At 37.2% G+C, this 24,118-nt stretch overlaps 1 protein-coding gene across 2 annotated transcripts in view; it reads left to right on the forward strand.

Moving 5' to 3' along the window:
- Positions 1 to 17,962, forward strand: part of arhgap19 (Rho GTPase activating protein 19) — a 34,101-nt gene extending 16,139 nt beyond the window's left edge. The window contains exons 6-12 of one of the 2 annotated variants that reach the window (XM_022229886.2): positions 132 to 224; positions 1,357 to 1,452; positions 6,233 to 6,334; positions 7,775 to 7,903; positions 12,711 to 12,782; positions 15,705 to 16,082; positions 16,773 to 17,962. In XM_022229886.2, coding sequence (XP_022085578.1) covers positions 132 to 224; positions 1,357 to 1,452; positions 6,233 to 6,334; positions 7,775 to 7,903; positions 12,711 to 12,782; positions 15,705 to 16,082; positions 16,773 to 16,862 — 960 coding nt within the window. In that variant the 3' untranslated portion in view covers positions 16,863 to 17,962. Of the gene's footprint in view, positions 1 to 131; positions 225 to 1,356; positions 1,453 to 6,166; positions 6,335 to 7,774; positions 7,904 to 12,710; positions 12,783 to 15,704; positions 16,083 to 16,772 lie in introns of both variants that reach the window. The other variant, XM_022229883.2, reaches the window with a different exon arrangement.
- Positions 17,963 to 24,118: the final 6,156 nt, after the last annotated feature.

Raw genomic sequence — 24,118 nt, forward strand, 5'->3', positions numbered from 1 at the left:
ATCCCTCCCAGTTCACTCGAAAGTTGTATCAACTACATGGACATGGACATGAATAAGGACTCCTCTAGTATCTGGAAACAGACAAACAGGAAAAATGTTAACCATGGAACAATTTATTTATCCTGTTTCAGTTGACCACCGAAGATCTTCGCAATCAGGTACTTGTCAATAAACTCAATTGTGGTGCAGAGTTTATGATCACTCAATGTCACAAAATCTTCAAGGTAAGACAATTCAACTGCCTACATGAATGTCTGTTTGACTGTGAGGACATAATAAAAAGACTGATTGTTTCTAGTCAAGTGGCTTTGGGCCCACTGTCTCAGCTGAGCACTCTTTTTTAACTTGTAAATCTCAGTATCTAAACAATTCACTTATATAAAAAAAAGTGAAGTACTTGCAGTGGAATCTCAACCACTCTGATAGTGTTGGTAGCTTCATGCGTGTAACTATGTTTACTTACATGTACCTACACCGAAAATTGTCTACATCCATGACCTCATCTCAGTGTTGAAAACCTCATCTCAAAATTTTCTCCAGGGAAGGCTTAGCTTTCAGACAGAAATTTAGATTTCATGGTGTCATACTAAAGAGGACATCATACTGAAAGAGATTATACTTACCATTTACAAAAATTATTAATTGCATTCAAGAAACAGATCAATTAACCACTCCCTGCTGGAGATTCCGGATCCGGACACGTATGCTTTATATGCATGGCCGGGATCTCCGAACTCGGACAAAGGGAACAGGTCCTTGTAACAAAAGACCGTACTCCGAACAAAAGACCAGGCTGCTGGGAATTAGCGAAATTTTTCACTCTTAAAAGTGGAGATAATCCAGCCTTGTTTTGAAACAGTATACCACAGTTTGGGGCATTTAAAGCGAGCGGATTACCACCGGGGATAAAAGCGCTGCATGCTAATCTGGCCCCTATTGAAAAGAGGTTAGCAGCACACTGAGCCAGGTTTGTGAACAAAAGAAAGTTACATAACACTGCACAATCTAGGCTCTTTTTACAAGGCTGCAGGTCTGGCTGAAATACTCAGGCATCAATAGATTTTGTCTGTCAGGCTAGAGTGGACACCAGACAGTCCTTCACATGTTTGTAAGTGTCCAGTAAATGAGGATAGGAATTTTAAAGAATTTTGAAAACAGAAAAAAATGATAAATATCCCGGCCCAGCATCATCAACATTGATGACTGCCCCCGGCAGGAAGTGGTTAATATTGGTTTTCTTGTTTTAAGGCACTCTGTATGTATGTATGTACATGTATGTATGTAAACATTTAAACTTTTTAAGTGTATTGTACAGATTAAAGCAGACATCTTGTTCATGTAAAAATTTTATTATAGGTACCAGCTAAGATGTTGAAAAGATGTGAGCAGTACGTCAAAAATGGCAAGCTTGAAGATGATGAAGAACCAAAACCCAAAGAAAGGAAGGCAAAGGTATAATGGTAAATTCCTAGCATTATGATGTTTAATTGTTTACATCCCAAGGTCAATCAGCCACAGTGGCCTTTGTGACTGATGTATGTGTATCCTTTTGTAGCACTAAGTCTTTTAGTATTTCCTATTACGCTTTACTCTTGGCAGTCATAATATACATTGTAAAATTTGCCTTCACTACAGGAATATCTGGCTTCACTCTTTTCTTACCATATTCAGCAATCTTGAAGAATGTTACTGACAAGCTGTACATGTATTTCATTTACAGACATAGTTACTAAAGGATTTATAATCTCTAAAGATTTAAATCTGGAAGAAAAAAAGTGTTGATAAACTGTTGTGAACGTAACATTGACACCGTGTGTATGTTACATCCACATCTCCTCACCACAAAGGCCAAGTGGTTAATATGAACACAAACACAAGACAATAAAAACTTTTGCCATTTCATAATCAACTATTTCATGTAATTTTGAGATGAACAGAAATAATGCTTTTCTCTTAAAAAGTTAATTTCATGGTACAGAAAATGGGTTCTAACCAAGTCTTCTGCTGATTGTTGAAAATGCCATGCAATGTGCATGTACATGTACTTATTTTTTAGTTAAATTCTTTGCCAAGCAAAAATGCTTTTAATTGTTTATATTCAATGATTCCAACATGTTCAAAAATCAAATAAATGTATTATAGAACTACATGTATGTCATTCAGTCATTCCTTGTAAAACATTCATGGAGTGATCTTGTTTGCCCATGAGAACAGTGTTGCAGACGTAACATTGACACCACACCTGTGTAGCACCTGCTTAGTCCATCTTTAAAGAAGAAAGATTATTTTAACAAGTCAACAATGATGTATTTCTGCATGTATGTATTAACCACTTCATGCCGGGGCATTTTTCAATGTTGATGATGCTGGGCCGGCATGACTATCATTTTTTCTGTTTTCAAAATCCTTCAAAATTCATCGTTTCATTTAACGGTCGTTTATAGCCGCACCAAGTTATCTTTAGGCACGACTCTAAGTTGATAGGTGACCTTCATTGACGCCCGAGTATTTCAGCCAGGCCTGCAGCCTTGTAAAAAGAGCCCAGATTGTGCGGTGTTGTATAACTGTCTTTTGTTCACGAACCTGGCTAAGTGCACTGCTGACCTCTTTTCAATAGGAGCCAGATTAGCATGCAGCGGTGCTGTGTGGCTCATCGCTGTGGTGGTGGAGCGCTTTTGTCTCTGGTGGTAATCCGCTTGCTCTCAATGCCCCAAACCCTGGTTTACGGTTTCAAAAGAAGACTGGATTATCACCACTTTTGAGAGTGAAAAATGTCGGTAATTCTTAGCAGCCTGGTCTTTTGTTCGGAGTATGGTTACAGGGCCCTGTTTCCTTTGTCCAAGTTCGGAGACCCCGGCCACGCATATAAACCATATGTCTCCGATTCCGGAGTCCCCGGCAGGAAGTGGTTAACATTATGTAGAAGCAGTCTAAATAAAGTTCTGCAGTCCAGGGTAGGGATGCACTTTGGTATGTTGTTGAGGTACATGTAGTACTGTTGGATCCTCAGCTGATGAGTTAATTCCCTCAATTGCCTCGCAATAACACAGAACAAAAAACAGTCTTGACATCATTGCAACAGAATTAAACACAAAATAGAGAATCACCGATGCGTAACAAAATTTCTGTAAAAATGATTACAAAAACTAAAATGTAAACACAATTTCAAAGTGACCTTTGTTCTTTTTCAAATTTCCAACAACTGTTGGGTTTTAAGACAAAAATAAAGCAGACGAGCTGGAGAATATACTAGACATACTATACTTTACAGTGAATTTGTCTTGCAAAGTTTAGCTAGAAACAAAACTACGGGGCTGGCATTTTTGTCCACATGGCCTGCATAGCAATACCCCTTTGCATTTTTTCACAATTTTTGTTCACATACTGTACATGTAGGCTAAAATCAAGAAGTTCCAACTTGCAAGTATTTATCATGTTTTATTTCTGATGGTTTAGTTTAGTCAGCATTATTGCTTTTTTTAATAAATAGTAACAAATCCATATGACTGCCAATACTATAGTATCAAGAAGATAATTCATGTTTTATTTTCAAAGTGGAACTTCAACAAATATTGACACCAAATAAAAACCCACGTAAACGACACTTGTGCTTCCCGTGGAATAAGCACCATCGATACATGTATATCAATATCAGTATGGGTTTGATATTGATATTGCCGATATTAGTTATTTGGTACTATAGATACATTGAAAATATTGGGTTTTGGAGAACTGTCGAAATTTCAAAACATTGATATTGAAAAATATACCGAAAATATTGCTACGTAGGAAAGAACTTTATTAAAAAATACGAAAGTGCATCGTCACATTACGGTAATTTTTGATAAGCCATGGCTTATGTTGGTTCTCACGCTGAGTGAAAAGGTTCCTGTAGCTTATACTCGGGGCGGCTTATACGGCGACATTTGAAGAATAAATTCAGTCACCAATCTCAGTCTCACACTCAATTCGCGTACACTTTGCCTTGAAAATATTGCAAAATTTATCCTCCAAAACAAAGAATTACATGTATTTGCTAACCAAATGTGCGTAGACAAGCACCACGTGCTGATGATATCGCTATGCATGGCAGCTTGTATCCCATCCCATGGAGGCAATGTATGCAACACAGATGTAAGAACATGCCAACAAAATTAATTGGATCACACCATTACGGTGTAGGGATGTACCCTTAGAGCAATTTACTTGCAATTCACGCCTGTTATAATACCTTGAAAATAAAAATGAATAAAATTTGATATATTGATAATATTGATATAAAAAAAAAATATCAGTATTGGCCAACATATGATATCGACAGTGCCTACCGTGGACGGTTTGAAGGCTAGTTAGCAGTTAGCACCAATGCATTAACAGTTAGCACCAATGCAAAGGCACCACATCCCCAATGAGAACTACATGTGCAAAAAAAATCCTATCTTTGATGCTTTCCAAGCTAAATAGCATGCATTTCAATGTAACAAACAGCGTTCCACGTAACTCTCACACCACATATTTCAACAACCATAACTAACAAGGAGGTAAAATGGAGGTAACCCCCAAATGGATGGGTTCATTTTGCAGAGGCATGAACACCTTGGTTAATTTAAAAGGGTGTTTCGATGTAGCAAAATTTTGAGTGACACCCTGCTGACTTTTTGTACAAATACCGAGTACTTTTGAAAATTAATAACAATTTGTTATTTTTGTTTATGTAATCAAACTGATAACAACACAAACAATAAATTATGTTTAATGTGTCGGTCTTTTTACGGCTGGAGGATAACTTACATCTCCTTGTTTGGACGTAACAATCTGCAAAATGTTTTGCCATCAAAGCTACCTCAAAGTTGATGTTTTCTGATCACAGCTGGTACTGTATATGAAAGATTTAGAAATCCCGAAAGTTGTTATTCAAGGAATAATTTTGAGCCTTTCTCAGTATAAAAACCATTTGAAAAATTAAAAAAGAACTGAAGCTGCATTTTACCTGAGAAAAAAAAACCTTGATTTCATTGTAAATCATGTCGCACATTTTGTAAGGACAACAGCTCTTGATACTATCAATTTTCAGTAACTTTTTAACACATATTTATGTTCAATCCAGTCAAGCTTGGTCTCGTGTTAAAGCTTAGGTTTTCCTCTTTGAGATAAGCTAGTTGATTGAGCAGATACTCGCCAACGATTTTAAAGGCAGATTGCTTCCCAACTTGATGGAATGAGCCATCTCCACACTTCTGATCTTTGCCATTTTAAGAACTGTCTTTAGAAGCTTTGAACCTGAACTGTGACTCATTGTAAATGTTAATACATAAATTTGCTCACTGTCTGTCAATCAAGAAAGAAATACAGAATTGACTAGATTAGCTAACAAAAAGTCTTCCAATTTTCTGTGCCTGCGCACGTATAAGATCAAAGTTTTGCTTGAATATGGAAGTTTTCATTAGGTCAAAAGACACCATCAAGACAACTCCAGAAAACAAAGTTAATGCTTGCCTGCTTCACATTACCCTCTATAGTACATGTACATGTAGTTGTGGTCCCTTTGTATACAGTATATGCCATATCATGGACTCCAGTCCACCTTGTGATTTTTAAATTTAGTTCACAAGTAACTATCCGGAATCAGACTTTCAAAATGATTCCCAATTCTTGGTTTTGCTGCATTCATAGATGTCTTAATTTCTTGGTGGAAGTCCAGTTTAATAAATTTATTTTCCTTAAAAACAATTTGACATAGTTCTGTAGATGTTTTACAAATAATTGAATGCAACAGGTTGTTTTTGAGGTCAGTCTAAAAATGATTTCAGATCCAAAGCCAAATCAGACATAAAAGTCAAGTTTTATTTGTTTACTATACCGTACTTCTTCACTGATAACTTAAAGTTTTGCTTATGTTCTCTCTTTCATTCTACAGTGTACCAACAAATACATGTAACTGCTGCATCCCAACTCAGCCTACTTCTCTTTTTTTATTATGTGGTCAGATATCTGAATTGACTCCACAGCTTTGACTTGACTCAACCACACACTGTGACTTTTCTGATCTACGTGTATGGTGACTTGGCTTAACTTGTCACTTAAAATGACTGAATGACTCACTGAAGTCATTTTTTCATTATGACACTTAAATGCAGTTACGGTCTTTCGTTGTTTGATTCACTAGGATGAGTGTGACAGTAAATCTAAAGTTGGCCTGGTTATTGGTACTCCACAAACATCTACTGTTCAGGTAAAGAAAGAACAAACCCAGACTGAGGCAGCACTCGCTCACCTGTATGCCAGTGTCCAAGATATGCCCCCTAGTGCCAAGAAGAGAAAGCTTATGAAACAGGTTTGTCCACTTTGCCTTGGCACTTTCAAAGATAAACCCATTTCCTATATCGAAGGATGATGATGTGATGATCCATAGAAACACGTCAAAGATATGAACTACTAAAGGAAAAAAAGATCTACAGACTAAAACATCTACAATAAATCAAAGTGAGCATGACTGAAGAAAAAAGTGGAATTATGGGGAAAATGAATATTTTTATAAATGCTAAATAAACATGTAATAGGAGACTTTTGAGATGCTTGGTGGTGGCAAACATGCCCTTGTGATTTTATTACCCATGCAGCTTGCTCAGATCTCCATAAGAACACACCAGATACCTGAGTATGTTGCCATAACGTGATCAGTTATCTGATGTGCTGATCTCTCCAGTTGTACCTGTACACATATGCTGTATGCTGGGTAGTGGTTGACTTTTCTTGTCACGTGATAGTAGTTATTGTTAAGGGTTTGGTGGGGGTTGGTTTTGTATTTTCATATGCAAGCGTGGGCAAGGGTTAACACAGAGGACTTATTGTAAGATATGGGGGTGGGGATAGGGTGATTCATGTACATGTATTTTGAAGTGATGCGGGGAGATCCTAGGAGGGTATGAACCACTTGGTAGGTATTGTATAATTTTTGTCTTAGGTGATGCATCACATTTGCCTCTGGACAGCATGATTACCAGTGAAATTACAACCACACGTACACTTGCCCTATATGCATGCAAGCCTACACTTGTACAATGTGTGAGGTAGCTGCTCTCGAGGTCTGCATTTTTATCATGTAATGTGCATGTCCTTGAGGTGATGTGGGAACTCAGCACGACTATAAAGTGAACACAAATGGGGGATTACTGTGCAAGGTTGGGGTTGCAGTTTGGGTGTTTGGTTACATTGCGGAGATCTGAGCACAGCAGATGAATGAGGCAGTTACATCAGCTCTATACATGACCAGCCTTCCATTGTTTGCATTACATTGAGCATGGGCACCAAGTGCTTCAAAGTCTGCCATAGCAAAAAAAGAAAGTTATAGCACAATGTGTTTGACATTCTCAAGTTTGTTCTTCTGGATTTTTTTTTACCCTAATTACCTTAATATCTGTTACCAAGGAATACCTCACCTCTGGTATCTTATTGGACATGTCCTCAATGTACAATGCATATTGAGGAAAATACAAGAGGTAGATTGGATATCCCTCCTTTATACATGTACCATTCTTTACGTGCACAGATAGTAACATAGTCTTTGATACATACAGAAAACAACCAGTTATGCAATGCACATGCTGCATATCCAACCATTGAAAAATTGCCTGGAAAAAATCATTAGAAAATAGGCTTTGGTTTGGAAAAAAATCCCTTTGTGTCTGTGCTCTTTACATAATTACCATCATAAATTTACACTTTAGTTTTGATAAGTTCCTTGTAGGAATATCAATTTCCTTTTCCCCATTAGTTTGCTAAAAACTGCAACATGCCAGGGACACCTACGCAAGTGAAAGAGGACATACTCTTAAGAAGTCAAGAGAGACACTGCAGACAGCGTAAGCATGTACGCAGTAGATCAGCAGGTGATGCCATTTGTGTAAGTATTGCAATAAAGCCTCAAGTGGATAAATGATACATCAGAGGAGTGGCATAAACAAGGGTGTCTGTTGAATGCTTATGTATGTATACCATAGTTCAGCAAGTATTATATATTTACTTAATTAATCAGTTAATGTATTGATTATTTAGTTAAATTTATCCATGCTTCCTGCCAGAAAGCGTGATTAAAGGACCCAGGAAATAGAAATATTTTTAAAAAGTTTACTAAAAACCCAAAGAAATTGCATCTTTGGGTTCAATTAACCTCGTTTGAAATTTTTGTTTTGCAATTTTAACCTGTGTTTTGATGCTTTTTTGGTTTTATGCTAATGCTATTTGCATATTCATGAGCAGAACTATGATGTCACTAAGGCACTAAATCTCAATTTGGCACTGATTTGTGCACAGAATTTTTCTAGATTTTTTAACAATTGCAATGGCCGATTTTATTTTCTTTGGCAATTTATTGCTGTGTAAGTATCTGGCAATAATCCAGCAAAAATCCTTTTCACAGAAATGTTCCCAGATAGCAAATTTTGGGGTTCAGAATTTGAACATGAAAACCAGCAACCTGAACCATGTCTTCCTGGATTTACATCAAAGCAAAAGCACCCTCACTTGTCCAGAAATACTAGGTCAATTTTTAATGTTTCAAATAGTGCACCGTTCAGTTCACATAACTCAAAAAAGATGTCTAACAGTTTTCATACATGGAAGAAGAGTACAGAGATACACAAAAAGTGATTCTAAGAAAAATTATTTCCTGGTTCGTTTAACTTAAAATTTTAATCAAACTTCCAACATCTGAAACAAAAAATAGGATAAACACAAAGAAAGGTGGTAATTGAAATTGAATGACATGAATTGTAAAGATGCTTAAAGATGAAAAAGAATTGTCAGGATGGACCAGTTGATTCTTTATTTTTGTAGCAGGAAAATTCTCAGACGAAAAAACGGGTGTCCAATCCAACAAACACGCCATAAAGTGGGCTTAGAATAGTGCTGCAGCCGAACCGCCAAACCGAACAAAAAATTATCGAACATAACACTTTTGAATCTAACCGAACTGGTCAGTTCGGATGTTCGGCTTTAATATGGCATTGCATTGCTGGCGCACAGAATGCAAACAGGAAAATTTGATAAAAAAGGCAAACACAACGAAAAAAGGATAACGAGTATGCCGCACTGACACTAGTGCTTAGCACATGTGCGTGCACATGCACACACGTACTGTAAATGTACATGTACAGTAAACTTACGGTGGCCAATTATCAACCAACAACATGCAACATACGGCAATTCCGCTGCACAACAATTCTAAATTTTCACTACATCCAATTGTGCTTATGTGTATTCAGATTTATCATTATGTTTGCCATCTGAAAGCCTCGCCCTTACGTTCCATGTGAGGCCAATGATGTCATAAATGGCTATTTTTTGATTGGATGCTGATCACAGTGGGACCCGTGCTCGATCGAAGGCAACTCCGGAGGAAAAACTGATTTTGCCAGGCGAGCTGCTAGTTCAAGTGCAGTGATCCAGGGCACAACAAGATTTGGTTCGAGCATTGGCCTAATTTGCCTTTCGTTTGATCACGTTTGATCTAAGTCGTAGTGTGAATACGTTGTAATGGATTTTGCCAGATCTGTAAGTTGTTTGCAAATCTAAAATAACAAAATGCCATTATCCGTTCAAAAAAGACTGATGGAAAATCACCCCTTTGGCCTCATGGGCGCTGTCCTGGGAAAGAATGCCGAAGGTTCTTCGAATACATCAAAAGCCATATTTTGGTAGTTGAATCTGTTTTGTGAAAAATCATGAAAACATGATTCGCTGGAAATCTTATTTGATCTTGTATCCTTTACAGGAGGAAACTCCCATTTGAGCATGCTGGTTTTTCTATTTTCACAAATCCTACTATCGTTTTGTTGAGTCAAGAGTTGTCCAAACACTTTTGGTCTGGACAACATGGTCGGGAATTGCCACACCTCTGACGGTAACTTTCTATGGAATTTTAACTCCTAAACAAACTTTGAGGAAACAGTTTGGAAAAAAATTATGTTCACATCGAAATTGCTCACAGATGGGGATAGTGACAAGATTTATATTTTGTATTAACATATTTTATACACGGAAGTACTATATACGGCACGTTCGTTGCGAGCTCTTCAGTGCATTGTACATGTATGTACACGTGTGTAAATGTCCGAACCAAACTTCTGCACAAAATTTCCAAACCGTGTCCGAACTGAACCTGAGCTAAAACCTTGGCACCTACATGTACTTGCAGCACTAGCTTAGAGTGCCACACACTTCATCATTGTGTCTTGGTACATGAGCCATGATCAGCTTCAGCTGACACGTATGCAGTAAACTTCGGCTAAGTCAACATCGTATAACTCAGCAAATCACTCAAATTGGCAGACTTACGAAAGTCCCGATCGTTTCTGATGCATTTCCATTACAATTTTTATTTCTAAATCGACTTTTATTAGTCGTCATTTCACCTAAGTTGGAGTGTTACTCTCAGTCTCATTTCCAAAAATTGTGCAGTGAAATCTTTTGTGTAAGTTAGCATTTAAAAACTCCTGCATTGGCATCAACTTCTGCACTGAGGTTGGCAAGAGGTGTCAGTGAAAAGTCACACAACAACATCCGTTTATTGGCACAGTCCATGATCACTGCATCAATTTTTATGTAGCATTTCAGTTAGCACATGTCCCAGCGCGGCATTGCATGCACTGCTATCATGGACAGATCCTAGACCTTTCTCTGCCAGCACGTGTACATTTAGAGGATATCACATGTACATGCCATGTAAAATTGTATGGATTTTTCCTACCAAAAATATGTGTATGTAATATGAGGGTATGTGGAGTCGAAATTGATAATTTTCTACTTTCCTATGGTGGCCCAAGCATGAGACAAATTGCGTTGCGGGCGCAGGGTGTTGGACTCGATAAAGTATGTATGGCACACGGGTTCCTACCGCCAAATATAGCAAGAATGGCATGGAATGGTTAGGAGCCAGTGACCCCAGGGACAACTCAAAGTACATTCCAAACCTTAACACTCCAAAAACATGAAGCCATCAAAACTTCTGATATACTTCAGCGAATAAGTTAGTTCACAGAACTACAGGTAGATTGATCTACAGGTAGATTCCCTTTTATGCACAGGTATAGATTCCCTTTTATGCACAGGTATAGATTCCCCTTTATGCACAGGTATAGATTCCCCTTTATGCACAGGTATAGATTCCCCTTTATGCACAGGTATAGATTCCCCTTTATGCACAGGTATAGATTCCCCTTTATGCACAGGAATAGATTCTGCTTTATGCACAGGTATAGATTCCTCTTTATGCACAGGTATAGATTCCCCTTTATGCACAGGAATAGATTCTGCTTTATGCACAGGTATAGATTCCTCTTTATGCACAGGTATAGATTCCTCTTTATGCACAGGTATAGATTCCTCTTTATGCACAGGTATAGATTCCCCTTTATGCACAGGTATAGATTCCCCTTTATGCACAGGAATAGATTCTGCTTTATGCACAGGTATAGATTCCTCTTTATGCACAGGTATAGATTCCGTTTTATGCACAGGTATAGATTCCCCTTTATGCACAGGAATAGATTCTGCTTTATGCACAGGTATAGATTCCTCTTTATGCACAGGTATAGATTCCCCTTTATGCACAGGTATAGATTCCCCTTTATGCACAGGAATAGATTCCCCTTTATGCACAGGTATAGATTCCGCTTTATGCACAGGTATAGATTTCACTTTATGCACAGGTATAGATTCCCCTTTATTCACAGGTATAGATTCCCCTTTATGCATAGGTATTTTCTGCTTCCATGTATTTGGAAGATTTTAGTGCACATATTTTAGTGGTCCAGTGGAGCGTAATTTTTCTTTAGGCTGTCGCTGGGAAAATTCAGCATTTAGCAGTACATGTACATGGAGGCAGCCAATTCGCACAGATGGACCACTGCACTTCACAAAATCCAATCCCCATGTCAAAACTTTGGAGCATTGCAAACCATGTAGTTTTCATTGTGTCTATTCCTTCCTCCATGCTTGGACAAGATATTTTGAGCATTGCAACCCAATCAAATACATGTACATTTACATATATGTATGCATAGGTCACCATTTTGTGTAAGTTGTCAAAATGAGGACTTGTATTTGAAGTTGGCCTTTGCATTAGTCGTCACAAATTTGGGGGGCCTGAGGGTGTTGACTCAGCCAGAGTTTACTGTATGTAGTTAATCAAGTCAATCTTCTCACATCCTAATAATCACACTGATGCACTACTTGCTGCTAGGAGAGATATATTGTAATTTCATAAAACCAAAAATGAAGCACAAGTATTTAATTTCTTGTTAAATATAATAACTGCCACGTATAGGCCCTATACCTGTAGCTGTACCTGTAGCTCTGTGAACACAATAACTTTAAACATGTGTTATGTGAGTGTTTGAACAGTGCCCTCAGGTGTCCAATAATGTCCAGTACCCACTTGTCCCCCCCCCCCGAGCTCACCCCTACGCTAACATAAAAGGCTGGTGAGAACACTGTTTAGGGAACAGTTTCTTTTTGTAAGAAAATTCGCAAATGAGTTGTAGGAACAAACAGTTGTCCCAGTGATGAATTGACCCCACAGTAACTACCATTTATAGTCCTCACAATTGTTGCACCAGTATTTGAGCCCAGGTCGTTTGACGTTATGGGGACTATTCTATTGTCATGAAATTTTATTAGATTTGAATTTATTTGTTTTCCTGATTGATTAGAAACGTGTTGAGGCTTCAGCAGATGTCAAAAGAAGACGACCTGCTCCCAATCCCCCGGTGGAGCATGAAAAGGTATAGTATATGTACATGCCTTCCCAAAGCAGTCCAGCAACTGTTGAAATTGATAGAGGGGCCTGTTTACACATTGTCAGAATGACATTCAAGTATGGACATTTTCCATATACCATCACAAGGACTTAAAAGGAATAAATATGTGCTTGGCTGGTCAAAATTTGTTCAAGACCGGCTTGTCTGATAATAGCCTAAGCTGATAATAGCCTAAGCAAAATGCATTTATAAATACATTTCTGTGGAATTTAGCAAAAATATCTGACATTTTTGTTTGGAAACTTCACCATTTAGCCATTTTGTGTGCTTCTCTCCTATTGATCTTCAGTTGTTCACAGCCTCTATTAAATGACTAGTTTTTGCCTTTCTCACGTTACACAATAATATGATATTAATCACAAACTGGACTGTTGGCCAGACTACAATGGCTGCTATTGCTATTGGTGATCCAATAAAAAGAAAACAGAAATTAAATAATTGAATTCAAAATGACAAGTGTGAGTTTTAAAAGTGATAATTTGAATAAAACACTTTTTAACAATAGGTAAATTAAATAGCTGGATATAGTATGTTAACTTCAGTTGATGTGTGTGCATGATTGCGCTTAACATCAGTATTTCAGGCTTGGTCCAGAAGTTCACATTCAAGGCTCATTTTTAATGGGTTTTACAATTCTCTTAACCCAAATTTCCCTTGTCTTCAAAACCCATGTATGTTTGAGGGGGACATTTTAGCTTCTTTGATTAAAAAAAATACATTTCAAAATTTAACGTTAAACCAAAAATAGATTTAGGAAAGCAGGTGATATTTCACATCAACTCTTCAAGCTTGGACAAGGTGATTCCATATTCAATATTTAATTGAAATAGAATAGGTTCCAGACAGGATTGGCTGATTTAAATCATGTTGATTTCAGTTATTGATTTAAATTGCAATTTTTAAAAATCACTGATTTAAATCACACTTTTGTGAAACGTTTTCTGGAAATTTCCAAATACATTGGAACACTATTATATTAAGGTCCTTGGGACTTTACAAATTACCTTGTTGTAATAGGTACCCTGTATTGTCAGTAATGGAAAGAAAAGAGGAAAAACACTTAAGACCTAAAATTGTCCTTGTTATAATATGACCTAACAGTGCTCTCATCTGTGTGTACTAAATTGTTTTTGTTAGATAATGGGTACATACTCCTGAGAACTCCTTGTTAATGGGTGCAATGGTGTATTGTAATATTTCTGACAATTTTGAGACATACATGTACCAAAAATTCAAAAGTTAAAAATCTTTTCTAAAACATCTGATTTAACTTTTAAAATTCTGATTTTAAAAAAAATTTTGTTTTCTTAAATCGCCAACCCTTTTATTTTCACAACCACATGTAGCTTTTTGGGTCAATATACTTTGATTTCACCAAATCTACTCGATTGATTTCATGTTTAAAGGAATGTTTTTCAGTAACGCTAACATTCCGCAATTCTCCAATTTCAATATGATTTTACATACATTCTAGGGAGTAGAGGTAAGGAGCGTTTTAGTGTTGATGCAGCAATATCCTTTATCCATTAAAACTGCAAAATTTCGGAAGCGTAGAGCCAACTTTCACAATTTTGAAATATGGAAGGGCTGCGTAACGCCATCATCAGAATATCGACAAGAATATAATATCAAATCAGTGCTCTGAAATACTTTTATGTGATTGCCGAGCTTCGGTAACTTGAGTACCTTCTTCAGGCAATCTCCCTGCCCTGAAGAAGCTTGGCAATCACATATTTCAGAGCACTGATTTGATATTATTTCACAATTTTGAAATCTACTAAAAATTCCCAAAACCGTTTTTGAAGCTCGGGATTGAAAGAATCCTTCGTTGGATACTGGGCCTATATATAACATGAGTTACTCTCACTGATCATTGAATTATTAGAAATAATGGGAACATTAACCACTTCATGCTGGGGCATTTTTCAATGTTGATGATGCTGGGCCGGCATAACTATCATTTTTTCCGTTTTCAAAATCCTTCAAAAATTCATCATTTCACTTAACGGTCATTTATAGCCGCTCGAAGTAATCTTTAGGCACTACTCTAAGTTGATAGGTGACCTTCATTGACGCCCGAGTATTTCAGCCAGGCCTGCAGCCTTGTAAAAAGAGCCCAGATTGTGCGGTGTTGTATAACTGTCTTTTGTTCACGAACCTGGCTAAGTGCACTGCTGACCTCTTTTCAATAGGGGCCAGATTAGCGTGCAGCGGTGCTGTGTGGCTCATCGCTGCGGTGGTGGAGCGCTTTTGTCTCTGGTGGTAATCCGCTTGCTCTCAATGCCCCAAACCCTGGTTTACGGTTTCTTAAGAAGACTGGATTATCACCACTTTTGAGAGTGAAAAATGTCGGTAATTCCTAGCAGCCTGGTCTTTTGTTTGGAGTATGGTTACAGGGCCCTGTTTCCTTTGTCCGAGTTCGGAGACCCCGGCCACGCACATAAACCATGTCTCTGATTCCTGAGTCCCCGGCAGGAAGTGGTTAAAAACAATAGTAAGTTACAGCATAATCGGCAAGACGTTTCCTGCACTTTACCACTTGAAGTAGTGTAAAGCCATTTGACCCACTAACCCTAAGTAGTGTATGATCCCCTCCTGCCCTCGTATCTCAAACCTGTTCAAAATTTCCTGCTGCAAATGAACAGGTTCCAGCCATATTATTTAATGTAGGCATCAATGGGATTCAAAATGTTTTTATTTTGAAGTTTTAAGCTTCACATTATTTCAATACTCAGATGATGTTTTAGATACAAGATTCCATTTTGACTTTTTTTCTCTGGGCCTTGAGTACTAAGTTCTAACAAATGCTAAAAATGTAACTTTTATTGATCCACATATGTATACAAATGATTTACACAATTTGTATTTCATGTATTAATTTGACAGACTATTCAGCAGAGAATGAACTTGCGCAATGTGAGACATGAGCTTTTGGATCAACTTCAAAAAAGTTATGCCAAAAGCTGCACTCCTCCCTCAACCCCAGAGACCACCACTACCACTTCAGCACGAGGTTCATATGCTAGATCTGATCTATCTCCTGCTAAAACTCACAAGAAGAGAAGGGCTCCTCCCACTCCAAAGCAGCAAGAAGAACAGCAACTTGCTACAGCAACTAAGTTATCACAAGTAATCAAGCCTGTTCTTCGTGAGCGTCCTTCTTCACAGTTATTGAAACAACAAAGTGATAGGCCTGCATGTAGAACACCAGAATCAGGTGGATTGCCTATGATGAAGCCAGTACCGAAGCCAAGGAAACTAAAGGTAGAATACTGCAGTATTATGGTCTACATGTAATGTATGCTGCTCATACTGCCTCTGACCAGTTGGCCATTTATTAGGTTACATTCTAGTGGAAAGACCCATTGAACCCTGCATGTGGAGCTGTTCCAGTTGGACAATGAAATAGCCTTGCTTCTGTGGAAATCTTCCGTGATCACCTATGGCCTGTTGATTTTACATATCAATCACTGTCACTTTAGTTCATCAGTTTTGAGTTAAGTCATAGTAGTTTTGATCCCCCCAAAGGAACATTGGAAACACAACATTAAAGCTGTAAGAAGAGAGAAGACTGCAAAATGACATAAGGCAGCTTTTCATTTTGCAGGAAACTGTTGGTGCAGTGCACATGTACATTTTGAGAAAACACCAGACTCCCCACAATTAAGGGGGAAAAAGGGAACTATGTATACTGTACAGAGTACCTCTTACTAATTTGTGTAATGAACTTCTTGCTAAATACTATCCTTTTATTCACCTGGTCTTACCTTTGAGATGCAAGAAATGGTCGACTACTTATTTTAATCTGATTGCTGTTAGGCATATCCCTCCCATTTATTTATCATCCCTTGATAGGCTGCTAATTAGTCTTTGTTTCTGATCAAGGAAAATGTGCTTCCTGAATGTAGCACGTGTTGTGAATCAACCGTTTATATTATCTTCTTTATAATTCAGGAAGACGGTCAGGTTGCCTGTGTTTATCATGGACACAGTCATCCACAACCAAGAAACGGACAGAAACATGAGCTGAACAGTTTGGTGTGAGTCAAACTGGATGCATCAACATGAAGATGGAATTGAACAAAAGTAACTGTACGTGTACTTACTTCAGTAGGATTGGATATATCCTACTACGTGTACAATGTATGCAGAACATTTTTATCCATGTATATTTCACAAGCTTGTAGCCTCTAACTTCCAATGTTTATGCATTAGTGCTACATTTTGATGTCCTTTGGTTTCCCAAAGGATTTATTAGTGAACATAAGCTGCCACCTTTTAGTACTGCACTTCTTACTCAAATTGATTTGAGTTGTATTCTTTTAAATACATGTAACAACTTGATAACCTTAGTTTGCATAAGTCATCAGACCTTAACATTAAAGGGCTTTAAAGACTGTAACATCTGCACGTATATGCACCAAATACTGTGATAAATGTAATGAGTCAGCATTAACGGCCCATAAAAACCCTTTTTTTATTCCAAGAATAATAAGCACACACATCCTAAGGAGGAAGAATCTGGCACCCATATAAAGACTGGGGTAAGACTGTCAATGGGAAATGTTACCAACTTAAAAACCTCATAGAAAACACATATTAGAAGGAACAGGGAAATTTTGAGGGGAGATCATGCGTCTAAAGGAAGGTGTCAAAAGTAAGTACGAGCAGTCTGATTTAGATACATGTAGTGGCACCTGGTTTCCCTCTTATAGGTAGTCATACATTGATTCACTCAGATCCAAATGTGTAATAATCAATTGCCTACTGTTGCAGTGATGTTCTTGTACATGTAACTAATACAAAATTTGTAGGGGGGGACATGAAGGGGTGCATGTATTGCAATTTACTGTGGCAATTACACTGACCAGTAAATTGACTTTATATTCACACTGTCATTTGAACACTCTAATGTCCGTGCAATCTATAGACATTTCTTATGACCAAAATTAGAAGGTATCACTACAGGGCCATCCTGTTTGCACGCAGGTGGTGTGCACAGGTGAAATTCCTCCTTGACCAATAGGCAGCAGTCAATTGCCGAAGTGGGCGTGCATGCTCAGCTTGAGACAGCTGTGTGAGTGAAAATGGCCCATTGGAATGGCATCTTGTCAGGTTTGTCTCTACATGTACACACACACACACACACACAAAATAAAATGCATCAAGATGCATATGGCAATAAGTATAGGACACAAATAAATCACTTTTGAATTTACGGTGAGTTTGCAGTGAATCTGAGGATACAAGATTGAAGATAAATAACAATATCCACATTTCTGTCATTACCAGAATCCAGAATTAATATGGCTTCCATCTACTCACCGCCACATTTCTGATTGCATGAGTAGTTAATAGCTCGATCATATCTGAACAAATGGCACATACTGTGTCAACAATGTATGAAGTGTATGTCAATATGCATTAGTAATGCGAGTCATTAAGTTGATGAAACTTTATCAACTGATCAAGACACACACTGATACTTATCAACATAAAATTCTCACTTGTTGTTTTTTGGGGGGTTTAATGTTAGCATTGTACAGATATTGTGCAGAAGTATTTGGGACTGAAAGATCTTATATTGAAAGTGAAATTATAAAGATTATGATTAATAACCTTAACCTTCTAGACAGCGCTCCTAGAACCTTTTTTAATCTTCTTGATTCTTCTACAACTCATTCCAATCATTTGGATTACTTTTTTATTTTATAATGCATGTAATTAATAACTTGGACAAAATCTATTTCCCTGTTTGTTACAAAAGCAATAAAATTATCTAAGGACCATACATGATTTTAAAAAGTCTATTATGAGCTCATAAACAAAAGACTTATATTCCGACCTGGCATGCTTATCAAATTTAAAATGTAAAAATGTAATAAAAAATGTAAAAATTAGAAAGTGAAATGTGGCATTGGGCAAGTTACAGTTTTGAGGGTCACATTGCCATATGACTCGAATTTTCATACTACCGGTGGGCCAAACTTTGTTTTTCTAAAAGCTTTTTGGTCTCTTTCCAGTGAAATATTTTTCAAACAAATTTCTTATCCAATAAAGAGTCCCCTTGATTTAGCAAAACACTTTTGGTTTGTGCAGAGCTGTGCGCTATACCCATAGTTTTGTTGCATGAATACCATATAAATCCATCGTTAAATAATGATGACTTGTAGTATGTGGGATTACTTCAAATTTGTTTTGTTCATCAAAACACCATTTACCGAAAAAAGGCTGACTGGTAATTATTATGTTGTACTTTTCAGGGTTTTTACAGTTTAGAAAACTTGGACCTCAATTCAGTTTGGATGGGAAAAAGGAGAATTCATAAAATATAAATGCCCACCTCACTAGTTTTTATCAATCTGAGCAATGTAAACCTAAAATTAATCTTAACTGGACTTTAAACAAAGGCCTACTTAGTGGATACAGCAGGTGATACCTAAGTTGGGTTGAAAGCATTAGTTCTGAAAATATTTATCCATTATTTGGGATGAGATACATTTTCGGTTTATTTTTTAATTAATATGGATAACTTTTATTTGTACAGTAGTCAAAGCTTGAAATTTGATTCATGACAATGGACCATACGTGCAGGTAGTGAGCTTGAAAGTAAACAAATGGCAAACACTCCATTCACAAATAAAACCGGAATATTGGATGTAGAATTTACTTGTAGAAATCAGTGGACTCAGTGGTGTTTTGTTTCTGTACTGACTTTCCTTAAGTAATATACCTGGGAGTAGTAAGCATGGGAGGCTGGGGATGCACATATGTTTGTGTTCCAGTCCTTGACACTGAGGAGTTTGATAGCAAGGCGGTTTTTAAGTCATCTTGCCAACCTTTTCTTTTTCTAAAGAATTTCCAGGTAATAGAAAGAAAATCAATTGACAAGTTAAACATTTGATGCTCAGGAACTCATCTCAAGTTGATTAAAGCAACCTAGTATTGATTGTGGATACCATAAAAAAGGTATACAAATAATACATATTGAGGTGGTGAGAATCATTTCATGAGGTAACAAACGAAATTTTCCATTCCACCTCAAAATTATTCTTACCACTGCACATATGTGAAACATTAATTATTTGGTTCATACAATACCTGCATAAATCCTCATCACCTGATTGGTTGACTTCTGATACTCCCTCCTCTGTTAGGGGAGCAAACAGTCCTCACATATTAATGTCCGCCATTTTGCAAAACGATTCATGTCCGAAGCACCACCCACTAGTAGTACTGTGCAATATTTGACTGGTTCCAGTCCCTGCATTATGTTCCTCTCTTTAATACCAGAAATGAAATGGGGGTGGGAACCAGGAAAGTGAAATTAAGTTCTATTCAATGGATACTGTGAAATACAATTCAGTGGACATGTGACCAACAATCAACCAATCAGATGAGTGGCTTTTATGCAGGCATTGTACATGTATAAAAAAAGAATATTTGTACCTTGTGGGAAAACATTGGGCATTTTGGAAAACTTTATATATAAAATAGGCACACATGGCACCATTATAATACCAGCTGACCTGCATCTCCACTCCATTCAGAAAAAAAATGACAACAGAATGGATGGGGAGACCTGTTTAAGACAGGGACCACATCACTTCATGTCAAGACATCCATCGCTCGGTCTGTCAGTAGACCAATTTGTATCCTTGTGGAGTCATGGCTTTGTTCTCCAGTACTAATATGGTCGCGTGTGAAACGATGTTTTCAAAATGCTCCCATTTTAACAAGAATCACTCCTACACTGAAATTTTGACCGAATGTCCTCTATATGAAACACTTTAATTTGTGCTGATTCTTACACCTTAAAAATTTCTTCTTTGTGAGCGATTTGCAAATATCAGTTTCATGAAATCCTTGTGGAAACCTATACACCTTTAGAAATTCTTTGTTGAGACCTATTCAACTCACTCTCCTAGGTCTCCACAAAGCACCATATTTCAAAACCAATCTGGGAAAGGCAAATGGCTTTCAAAAAGTTCTGTTAAGGAGATACATCACAGCTACACTACAGATGCATAGATGCGTTGGTTGCTTGCTGTCTTAATCCATGCATGTGCATGAACATTCAGTATGCATGTTATGCGATTGTGGAAGTGTTAACCCATGTTATTGCTCACATGAGCTCAACCCATTTAAAAACTTTAAAAAAATGCTTCTGAAATTTTCAGCATTCCAACAGCTGTGGGGAAGAGTGATTAAGGCCATGAACAAACAAATACAGTCCCAAATAACACAGACATGCTTGTCCATTGTTGCCAATTGGTTCACAAGTCAAAATGAGGGGCATTTGGAAAAAGTTGTTAATCACATCTATTTTGTGCAGTTATTTCACCAGACCAAATTACATGTACATGTAGCTTCATTTCCAGTAAATTGCACCATGCAAAAACAGTGATCAGCAACTTTTTCCAATCAACATGCATCTCTCAAATACATCATTTCTAACGGTTATGTCAGCATGTGTCAAGCTGTGGGCAAGAAATCTAAATGTCACTGTATTCTTTAACTAGGGCATATAAATCCTGTGCAAAACTTATGGCCAGTGAAGATGGCCATACAAGATGGTCTACCACTTCATCCATATACAATAAAGGCTGGCATGGAGGCTAATTAAAAAGCTTGAAGGGGAGTTGAGACATCATCAATAAATAAGGTGACTTGAAGGTTTGCGTGGTAGCCATCTTGCAGGGCAGCTGTTTTGTTACACAGGGAAATCTTTGTGCATACCCTGTGAACTGGAACAAAAGCACTAGACCTGCAAGATAGGAATTCTTTGCTTACTTGTGAAATGGTCCACATTGCTCACCTTTTAATATATTTTTCTTGAAGTTTTGTCCAGATAGAAGTACATGCACCATGTGCTCTATGCAATATCATGAACACTGTTCATTCTTTCGAGAACCCTAGTAAAAAATGGCAAGTACAAGCATATATGTTTCCATGTGTTCAATACTTACATATCTTCTTCACAGGGTAATGGGCATCTGCTTTACTGATCACAGAAAACAACTTTGTATTACATTCATTAAAAAAAATAAATAATCACATTTGTAATCACTAAGACTGCTGAATGATCACAGAGGCACCTCCAACTGAAAATGTAGGCATACATTTATGTAAACATGTACATCCCCCAGTCCCATATTAGTATCATACGCTTGAGTGAGGAATGCAGCTCGTTTCATTTCTGCATGTGTGGCTATTCCAGTGAAGTGACCCTCCATGTCCAAGAGAGATCATTCACACAGATGATATGCTGGCTGGTCCCATATCCTAAATCTATTCAAGACATGGGGCTGTTTTAGACTAAATGGAAAATGTACACTTTCCGTAAGGGAATAAATATGTGCTTAGCCGGTCTTAATTGTGCGTTATAAGACTGACTCAGGAATTTGGACTTGACTGTTGGCCGAGTGGCAGGTGAGGGAATTATCATCATTTGTTCTCCTGAGCAACCAGTCAAGCGCATATTTTTTTTTATGTTTTATTGATCATAAAAACACAAAACATACATCAGAAAGAAAAACCACAAATTATACACAATTAAGGAAATTGAGAAAACAGAAGATAAAGGGAAAGTATTAAAGAAAAAACTTTAGAAAAAAGTGGGGGCCATGAAGAGATGTAGAAAGATGGTCACTGTACATGTCAATTTGAAATAATTGCATAGGGTTTACAGAATTAGAATTGGAATTTCCATTTTTTATAATGAAGACTAAGGGTTTGATTTTTAATAGCACTCTTATATTCTATACGATATTGATTTTGTAAAAATAGTCTTAACCCCAAAAAGGAAGGCATTTGAATCTGGAATTTACACCTATATAAATAAAACTTAGTACAAAGAAAAACATAAGTCAAAAATTTGTTATGGGGAACTCCAAAAAAGAATTCAGATTTCCCATTCTGAATTGGGTCTTTGAGATTTTGGTAGATAAGAGACATGAGGTCTGACAAGATGGGTGAAACATGATCAAACTCAAAAAAAAATGACTCAAAGTTTCGGGACATCTATCACAAAAAGTATCCTTAGGAGAAACAAGGCAATAGCCCCATGAAACATCTTAAAATAAAAAACTCTTAATTTGGTTTCATTTAAAGTTACGTGTATGAATCACCTCAAAATTTTCATCTTCCCAAGTTCGCATTTATAGCACTATTCCAAAAATTCTGTTGTTTTCTGGGGTGGGTTTATCAGTCATTATATTGTAAGTATACTAAGACACTTTTTTCAACATGAAGTTATTTTTTAACACAGTCATTAAATCATCACCCTTCAGTTGCTTATAAAAAAACAATCATGAGGAATACAATTGAGCAAAGTGTTATACTTCCTTCTGTCTTTAAAGGAAAAATCATACTCAATTATGAGCTCTTCAAATAAAAGAAGATCAGGTTTAGATTCATTGAAGAAGTCCTTAACACAAATTAGACCTTTTCATACCACTCTGGAAAATCAAGGTATGGCTTTGATTTAGAGCGAATATGTCTATTCAACCACAGAATTTCTGAGGAGAAATCAGTTAATTCGAAGCTCATATCAATAGCCTTTTCCCTGAAGAAGGTCCATGTCCTAATAGAGTCCACAACCTGAGTGTTTTTATTTTACCCAAAAGATTCTCAGGAGGATTAGATTTCCACAAATGTCTATAGTAGGGTGAAAGTTAAACAAAGAGTCAATTTCCATAGTTTTCCATAAACTGTCATAGGAATCATCTAGCAGTTTCTTAACCGAGGCCATTTTTTGAGCTTGACAGAAAATGAAAGGATCTATCATAGTCAAGCATATATTTATTCCCATTCACAAATACCTTTTTATCGAAAGAGTCAAAGAAATCAACATGTGACAAATTTCTAATGATTTTGTTCCACAATTTTACTTTCATTTTTCTGAACAGCCCTGTTCATTTTATGGTATATTCCTTTTGAAAGTTGTCCAATAGAATCCCCTTTGATGCACGCGGCACATGCGTGGCACGTCACGCGCATACAGATTCCTGACCAATCAGACGGATTAAACTGCCTCGTATCCATGTGCCAGTGCGTGATTCACAGTGGGCATTATCACTTCTCAGTGGGCATTGTCAAATTTGTTAATACATGGTCAAGTGATACATTTCCACCAACAGGAATAGAAAAACTGTCTGAGGTATTTATGAATATACATTTGTTTTGTTTCAGTGAGGAAGCCTGCTAGCTCGGCAGTATTTGCCTGAATTTTTTTATTATTTGTGTTAATTCAATTGTAAGCTCTTTCAAGGTGTTTTGTTTCCCATAGTTATGGCCAC

The sequence above is a fragment of the Acanthaster planci genome, linkage group LG13 (genome assembly GCF_054643075.1).
Source record: "Acanthaster planci isolate LZ-2023a linkage group LG13, COTS_SCS, whole genome shotgun sequence".
Lineage (NCBI taxonomy): Eukaryota > Metazoa > Echinodermata > Asteroidea > Valvatida > Acanthasteridae > Acanthaster > Acanthaster planci.